At 43.7% G+C, this 9238-nt stretch overlaps 1 protein-coding gene across 3 annotated transcripts in view; it reads left to right on the plus strand.

Annotated features, from left to right (window-relative positions):
* The window catches only part of eif4enif1 (eukaryotic translation initiation factor 4E nuclear import factor 1), a 74720-nt gene extending 66100 nt beyond the window's left edge, over positions 1-8620 (plus strand). For all 3 annotated transcript variants that reach the window (XM_072498867.1, XM_072498874.1, XM_072498882.1), the window contains 3 exons: positions 540-887; positions 5101-5283; positions 7137-8620. In XM_072498867.1, coding sequence (XP_072354968.1) covers positions 540-887; positions 5101-5283; positions 7137-7342 — 737 coding nt within the window. In that variant the 3' untranslated portion in view covers positions 7343-8620. The remainder of the gene's footprint in view (positions 1-539; positions 888-5100; positions 5284-7136) is intronic.
* Positions 8621-9238: the final 618 nt, after the last annotated feature.

The raw sequence follows: 9238 nt of genomic DNA on the forward strand, positions 1-9238 counted from the left end.
AATCCAAGCTGACGCTGACCCTTCTGGTCAATTTTGGGGCTGTTTCCTTAGGAGACCGGGGGGGGGGGGGGGCGCTCATGATTACGATGTATGAAATCCCCATCTCCTCTCCAGTATTTAGTGAAGAATATGGCGAGCCCTTCTAGCTTCACTCTCACTTCAATCTGAGATGCAAACCATCCAGACCAGGTGGCTTATCCACTAGTCGGCCTTTCCACTCCATCCCTCTATCTATTATCCCTAATCAGCATCCCCTTAAACACTGATACAAGGACTCATTGTGTTCTATTTTTTTGTGCCTGTGATGGGCCCCAATCCCATCTCTTACGCTAACTATTTACATGCTGGCTTCCAAAATTCTTCCCTTTGGCTTGCCACCATTCATTCTTCCCACGCTATAAGCCTCTTTTAACCTAATTCACCTAATCTCTAGGAAGCCATAGATGGATCTTGTTTTTGTTTATGATAGAACACATTTTTTAACCTTTTCCATTGTTTTCTGCCTGTTTGATGTAGAACTATGTTGAATTCTCCTGCAGATCATCTCTCTCCTGGCTCTTCAATGGAAAACGCAGACAATGGGGCATCTCCTATTAGGGGGGCAAGATCAACCTACCATCGATCTGCTTGTACGACTCCCCAGTTAAACCAGATGCGTTTCACCAAAGACCAAGACTACAGACCCAGATCCACAGGAAGGAGAACTCCCACCAGAGTTTCTCCAGTTCCAGGATCTCCCTTTCCTCGTCCTATTTGTCCCATACCAATCATGTCACATGTACCACTTGTCCGCCAGTCTCCTCCTCACCTGCCACCTGGGGTCGTTCAGAGGATGCTGGCGCAAGGGATGTCACCACAGCAGTTGCATCCAGCACTTCTACACACAGGTGAGTGAGCAATTTTCCATTTTAATCTTGGATCATAGCCATCCAGTTTCTTTTTTTTTTTCCTGTGAAAGTATTTTTGGGTTGGATAAATATTCAATGAAGGGTTTCCAATCTTGGCTAGGGGAGCCTGAACTACAATACAAGACATTGAAGATACTTGCTCAGTACCTAAAGGAAGATGTTATAATAGAATGTTTTTAGAAATCAGTCTCTTAAGCTGACCCTAATGCAAGGCTAATGGAAGAACAGATTGTGTTTAGAGCTTCTAACTTTACATTAATGACTCTATTAGCCCTTGAAGACCTAAAGGAGGCATTGCCCAATCTGGTCATAACGTCCTAAGAGGTATACAGCACGAAAATGAGCTCTTCGGCTCAACTTGACCATGCTGCCCAGTTTTTACCTCTTAAGCTAGTCCCAATTGCCTGGGTTTGGCCCATATTCCTCTATGTACCCATCTTTCCCATGTAACTGTCTAAATGCTTTTTAAAGGACAAAATTGTACTCATCTGTACTACTACCCCTGGCATCTTATTCCAGACACTCGCCTCCCTCTGTCTGAAAAAATTGCCCCTCTGGACTCTTTTGTATCTCTCACCTTAAACCTATGTCCTCTAGTTTTAGACTTCCCTACCGTTGGAAAAAGATGTTGACTATCTACCTCATCTATGCCCTTCATTATTTTACAGACTTCATAACATCCCCGAAGCCGCCTCCGTCCCAGACTATCGAGCCTCTCCTTGTAACTCAAACCATCAAGTCCCCGTAGCATCCTAACTTTTCTGCACTCTTTCTAATTTCATAATATCCTAATTTCATAATATCCTTTCTATAATAGGGTGACCAGAACTGTACACAGTATTCCAAGTGAGGCCTCAGTAATGTCTTGTACAACTTCAGCAAGACGTCCCAACTCCTGTATTCAATGTTCTGACCAATGAAAACAAGCATGTCGAATGCAACCTTCACCACCCTGTCCACCTGTGACTCTACTTTCAAGGAGCTATGAACCTGTACTCTATCTTTGTTCTGTAACTCTCCCCAACACCCTACCATTAACTGAGTTGGTCCTGCCCTGATTTGATCTATCAAAATGCACCGGTTGTTGCATAAGGTTAAATCCCATGGGACCCAGAGTGAAGTAGCCAATTGGGTACAAAATTAGCTTGACGGCTGAAGACAAACTGTGGTTATAGAGGGTTGTTTTTCAAACTGGAAGCCTGTGACCAGTGGTGTGCCTCCAGGATCAGTGCTGAGTCCACTGTCATTGGTTATTTATATTAATGATTTGAATGACAATTTAGGAGGCATGGTTAGTAAATTTGCCGATGACACCAAGATTAGTAGAATAGTGGACAGTGAAGGTTATCTAGGACAAGGGGATCTTGATCAATTGAGCCAGTGGGCCGATGGAGTTTAATGTAGACTAACATGAGGTGCTGGGAAATTAAGTGGATCAAGTATCTGTAGGGAACACTTGGTAAAAGTGATCATTGACATGTAGACTAATAATGCTGAAGGACAGAGTGGCAATGCAACACCCTTAATCAAGAAAGGATACAAGGACTGTCCAAGCAACGACGGGCCAGGTGCAAAGAGTTTGAAAGATAGATCATTCTTGACTAATTAATAAATTTTTTGCACAGAAGGTTGATGGGAAGATATCTATCTGACTAGGTACAACAATTAGGTTTACAACGGCTCATGGAATAAGAGGGTCAGAGGGTGGCATGTGGTGCAGTGGTTAGCACTGGGACTGCGGCGCTGAGGACCCGGGTTCGAATTCCGGCCCCGGATCACTTGTCCGTGTGGAGTTTGCACATTCTTCCCATGTCTGCGTGGATTTCACCCCCACAACCCAAAGCGATGCAGGTTAGGTGGATTGGCCAGGCTAAATTGCCCCTTAATTGGAAAAAACAAAAAATTGGGTAAATTTATTTATTTTTAAATGAGGGTCCGTGTCCAATTGCATAAAAATGATCTTAAGGACTGAAAATGGTTGTGCTAAATTTTTCAGACTGGATGATGGTGCTTAGCAGAATGGGCAGACAAGTGGCAGATGGAATTTGAGTGCAAAGTGATGCAAAAGGATAGGGAAAGGCAATATAAACCTAAATGGCACAGTTCTAAAGAGGGTGCTAGAACAGAGGGACTGGAGAAGGCATGTACACTTTCATTTTTTTTTTCCATTAATATTTCGAAAATGGCAAGACCTATTGAGTGACTAGCAAAGCATATGGGATCGTAGGCTTTATAAATACAGCTTTTTAGTACAAAAGCAGGGAAGCTCTGGCTTGGCCCCACCTAAGTATTGCATCCAGTCCACACTTCAGGAAGGATGTGAGGCCTTTGAGAGGATGCAGAGGAGATTATCAGAAGAATGGATCCAGCAATGAGGGATTTTAGTTAGAGGATTAGGTTGGAGAAGCTGGGGTTGTTCTCCCTGCAGCAAAGGAGATTGAGGTGAGATTTGATAAAGGAGAACAAGATTATGACCCCTTTACATAATGAAGACAAAGACCAGCTGTTCCATTTACTGATAGAAGGACGAGGAGGACATGTTTGGCAGTAAGATATAGACTACATGGGGATGGCATTGACTGGATTGCACTGTGGAGGACCGGCATAGACATTTAACATTTGGCTCATTGTAAGTTTTGCAGCACAGAAAATAGGCCCTTTGGCCCTCATGTCTGAACCAGCCATCAAGCACATATCTACTTTAATCCCATTTTCCAGCACTTGGTCAGTAGCCCTGTATGTTGGGTCCCCTTCTCTGCCATCCTTTCGGGCAGCGATTTCCAGATTCTCACCACCCAGGTGAATGGTTTTTCCTCAAATCCCCTCAATCTCCTGATACTTACCTCCAATCCATGTCCCCTGGTTATAGACCCCTCTACTAGGGGGAAACCTTTTTTCCTAGCTATATCTCATTTTGTAAACCTCAATCAGACCTCTGCCTTCTCTGCTGTAAACAACCCAGCCTGTCCATCGTCTCTTCATAACTGAAACCCTCCAGCCCAGGCAACATCCTTGTGACTCTCTGCAGGCTCTAGTGCAATCATACCCTTGCTATATTGCGGCGACCAGAACTGAATATAGTTATCCAGGTGTGGCCTAATGAGTGTTTTTGCACCATTCTATCATAACCTCCCTTCTCTTCTATTCTGTCTCTGCCAATAAAGGCACATATCCCAAATGCCGCATCTACCTGTCCTGCTGATCCAGCTGCCTTCAGGGATCTATGGGCGTGCACCCCAAGATTCCTCGGGTCCTCTGTATTTCCTAGCGTTCTACTGTTCAACAGTTCATTGTGTATTCCTTTGGCTTGTTAGACCTCCCAAAAAGCATCACTTCTTGCTTTTCAGTGTTAAATTCCATTTGCCACTGCTCTGCCCATCAGACCAGCCTGTCTATATCTCTGTGATCTAAGGTTTTCCTCCTTGCTATTTACCACCCCACCAATTTTTGTCATCTGCAAACATACCTGTAGACCTGGGTGGCACAGTGGTTAGCACTGTAGCTTCACAGCGCCAGGGTCCCAGGTTCGATTCCCGGCTTGGGTCACTGTCTGTGTGGAGTCTGCACGTTCTCCCCATGTCTGCATGGGTTTCCTCCGGGTGCGCAGCTTTCCTCCCACAAGTCCTGAAAGATGTGCTGTTAGGTAATTTGGACATTCTGAATTTGTCCTCTGTGTACCTGAACAGGTGTCGGAATGTGGTGACTCTGGGATTTTCACAGGTGCCAGAAAAGAGTTAACACTGGTAATTTCAGGTTAGGCTGCAGAAATTTTGTCAAAACATTAATCTGCTTTTGCTACAGCTCACGCAATGCCCTCCAGTGGTGTAAATACCAAGAATGAAATTGGCAGCATTTGATTCTCATTCACTTGAGCAAAAGAATCTGTCTTGTGTCCTTCAGGGAGCAGTGTTGGCTTTTTTCAGATCCACTTTACATAGCAGTTATAGACACTGAACTGGTTAATACTCTTGCCAGTGAGCTGCTCATTATGTTTTGGATCTGTACAATTGCATCAGTGTTAGAAATAGCTTTTTAAAGTGAATTTTCTATCTGAATGCAACTTGCTATTCTGATTTATACAAAACACTGAAAACAACTGTAGTCTCCAGTAAACTATGGTAATGTAACTACATGCCAGTGATGAGCGAATTAGAATCTTTTAACCACTTGCCTCCTGAATCTACCTTGGCAGGCATGTTTCCATCGGGTGTGGATCTGTCTCATTTGCAGAGCATCCCTCCACCCCTCCTTGGGCAGCCTTTCTACCCTCTTCCAACAAGTGGAATTTCTCTCCTAAATCCTCGAGCGACGCTCTCCACAACACAAATTCCAGCATCTGCAACACCCTTGCAGCACCTAGCCATGATGAGACAAGGTAATGCTTGTGTATAACCTTTCCTGGATATGCATGTATTTGTTTAAACATCTGCAGAGTTTGTATGAGTGCTTTGAAGTTTGCAATGACTTGGGGTGGTTTCTGTTTCAGTTCTGCTTCGTTCAGGTAGGTAGTTTAAAAGCTGGGAGGTGTAGATGGTGTAGTGTAGGAATGCAAGTCAGCCTCCAGTCTTGGGCTTTGGATAGCCATGGGGGTGTTGGGGCAAGAGGAGAGTCAATGGAAAGCTGGGCATTGGATTTGTATGCATTGGGCTCTGCAGTGCTCGTGACTCTTGCCATATCCCACATAATGAATAATCTGCTCATTCAACATTCATCTGTTGAAAGTCCAGGTATTGAGGTGGTAATGACAGTAATCAGTTCATTTGAATTGATCACTTCCATGGACTCGTACTGTAAAAGACAAGTTATTTTAAATGGTGTATTAAGTTCATAATTACTGCTAATTTACTGGCCCTGAACTAATTTCTCCACAATTCACATTAAAATGTTTAGAAGTTTATTGTTTCTATCTTAATTGAATCATTTGCTTCACTGTCTGAAAATTTAAATTAGAAATGAAGGCTAAGTGCTCTATATTCCTGGGTTTGATGCATGAGATTGGCTTCTTGCCTGCTGGCTGGCATTACTGCAGCATATGCAGGCATCCATCTTGGCTTGACACCAAATGCAAGATGCCATTGGGAAAGGCAAAAGCCACCACATGCACTGCCGACCTCCACCAATCAACACAAACCCCATCCAATCACTAATGCCTTTTAGGGAAGGAAATCTGCCATTTATACTGGTCCGGCTTGCAGGTAACTCCAGTGTGGATGCCCAAAGAAAGCAGTATGTTGACTCCTAATTGCCCTGTGAAATGGCCCAGCAAGCAGGGATGGACAAAAAAATGTTGGACATGCCATCCCATTATTTTGCAGTGTGGGCATGATCTTTTAGCGCATGGGTCTTTTGGTGGAGAAGATACAGACTCAAGTATTTTGTGTCAAAAGTGGAAGAGGTGGAGGATGGAGTTGGCCAAGAAGTGGTTTGTAGCAAGAACCAGAGGATTTGTACCTGTCTGGGACTTGTCCATTGCCATCAGTTCTCCATTGTGATGTACTTTTCCTCCACTGCAATATTCCCGTTGCTGTGCATTTCCAAAACAAAACAAAACCTTAATTCTGGAGACAATGCTGCTGTTGCTTCATGGCTACCATTATTTTTTGTACTTGTCAAGTCATGCATGTAGTGACCTATCCAGACCCTCCTTAATACAGAGTACCAACATGCCAGGCAAGATTGCCAAGGAAGAAACTCTGAAGCTGTCATGTTAAATGGAAACTAAATTCCAATCAATTCCTGAATCTGCCTCTTTATACTGGGGAAAATTAAGATGGTTGGATATAGTTTATAAGTTACAGGTAATCAGGGCAGCATGGTGGTGCAGTGGTTAGCACTGCTGCCTCACGGTGCCGAGGTCCCAGGTTCGATCACAGCTCTGGGTCGCTATGTGGAGTTTGCACATTGTCCCCGTGTTTGCGAGGGTTTCACCCCCACAACCCAAAGATGTGCAGGTTAGGTGGATTGGCCCCACAAAATTGCCCCTTATTGGGGAAAAAAATTAATTGGGTACTCTTTTTATATTAAAAGTTGTAGGTAATTTGCTTGAGCTACTCAGGCCATCTGCTAGATGTGCATATTGTCACTACTATACGAACATAACAGGACTTGCAGAGAAGTGGTAATTTGGGTCAATTCTAAAAGGGTCTATATCAATTAAAATATATAGGAAGGCAAGCTTGTAGTAGTGAAACTTTATTTTGTAAGTCTAACTCTTGCCTCCTTTTTCAGTGCTGCAGTCTCCCAGTACAGCTGGCCAAGGATCTGGAGCCCACTTGCACCTGAACCAGCAGAATTCTACCCTGCGGCCCCTTCAACAGAGAAGCGGATCCCCTGTTAATCTCTCCAAGTGGTTCGGCAATGATGTTCTTCAGCAGCCATTACCATCTATGCCCAGCAAAGTAATCAGTGTGGATGAACTTGAGCTCCATCAATAGCAATGTGGCAATATAGAACATGATATTTGGAGAGACAGTTTTAATAACGTACCTGCAGGCATCCAAGTACAGGGGGGGGGGGGGGGGGGGGGGGGGGGAGATTGGGATAGTGTCCCTCGAAAATGGATTTTCTTTTGTTAGCCCAGTATTTCTTGGCCCCTATTTTGACTTCTGTACTGACCATGGGGATAAAGCTACTCGAGCACCACCACCTGGGGATTGTAACTAAACTGTGCCAGTCAAACAGAAGGGTGGCGAAGGTCTGAGGTAAGTTTGTCTGTGGGGCAAATGCTTGCATTAAACATTGGATACTTTGAAAGAGAATCCAGTGAGCCCTTCATGTTCCAATGAAAATGCAGCCAGAAAGGGTTTCTTGGGGGAAGGGATTTTACAAACATTCTAAGCCACCATGAGAATTGTATAGGCCCTTGTGTACAGAAACATGTGTAAAATAACACTGCTTACATCTGTACATAAGCATCTGCAGTGGCTGACAATGACTGTATATAAAATGCTGCTGGAAGGACAAATGGAATGACACTTGTACTCCAGTTTTGCTGAAATATATTTTGTAAGTTTTTCTTTCTTTTGTGGAATTTGCAGCATGAATGACTTTTGAGGGAATTTTAATTTCCAGTGCACTACATGGTTCCTGAGGTCTATTGGTAGTGACCAGTAAGTAGGGACTAAACAGGCATCGCTGTACTTGGGAGTGTTCTATGTGTATATACTAGCTACATTTTAATACTGGGAGCAGGAAAAGGCAAAAGACCCTGTATGTAGATTTTTTTTGTTGGGAAATCTAGGTCCGACCAGATCCGGTTTATATTGCCGTTGGGTGGGCTGGGAACCGAAGGCTTTCAACATGAAGCCTTCTCAATTCTGCTACTTGACTCATGTCCACAAAGGGACAGGGTGGGGCTTGATTTCAGGAACTTTCTTTTTGTAACGGGCTGAACGCTCTGGAATCTGACAGCTGCGTACAGGGGATGCTAGCCCCTGTAGCACCAGTATGGACAATGCGTTGCCTGTTTGTGCTAAGTAACTTTATTTTGTGTGCCTTTCTGTTCTGTGGCTGAAATGCTTTCATTATTTTCTTTTGTCAGTCTCCCCTTGCCCACCCTACCCAATTTAATGTACAGCCCCTTCACTACACTGAAGAACACTGCTTTGTATTGTCCAGAAATGAGATCCGTGACTTTTCTGGAGTTTGCTGTTTTAGGGAAGGGAAAAGCACAAATTGATTTAAAAATGAAGAGAATAAAATTTCACATCTCATGCGTTTCTCTTTTTATGTCTAGTAAACTGCTGTAATTCTTGCCAGAAATGCTGCACTTTCAATTGAACTTGCAATTGACAGCCCCATTACCTGAAGTAGTTATTACCTGTTTTACTTGTACCATGCTGAGCTTGGTCACAGCATCTTGTACTTCAAATAAAACGTGCACTGCTGCCCTACCTCTTTTCTCTCCTCTTCCCCCCCCCCTTCCAAATTGGGAGAATAATTTGCATATCTTTTTGCACAAACATCCCAAAGCTCTCTACAAAATATTTCAATGCAGCCAAATTGCTCATTGGACGATCTAGCAAGCAGCAGTATGGTGAGCAGAAAATCAATTTGTGACATTGGCTGAAGATTAATATTGACCAGGACAGGGACACTCTCCTGTGAAGAACTTTTAAATTTACCCGAGTTCCGACTGTGCCCCTTTCACCTCTAACCTGTGTGCTACAGTGAGTTGGTCTGGATTTTGCAGTAGGGCTTGAATCCACAATTTTCTGCTCCTATAGCAAACCTATGGAATGGCTGTTACCCTTTAGACTCCTTTTTTTCCTAAAGTACTTACTCCTGTTAATCTACTGTGTCCTTGAGTACCAGAGGACATTCTATATTTA

The sequence above is a fragment of the Scyliorhinus torazame genome, chromosome 1 (genome assembly GCF_047496885.1).
Source record: "Scyliorhinus torazame isolate Kashiwa2021f chromosome 1, sScyTor2.1, whole genome shotgun sequence".
NCBI classification, from domain to species: Eukaryota; Metazoa; Chordata; class Chondrichthyes; order Carcharhiniformes; family Scyliorhinidae; genus Scyliorhinus; species Scyliorhinus torazame.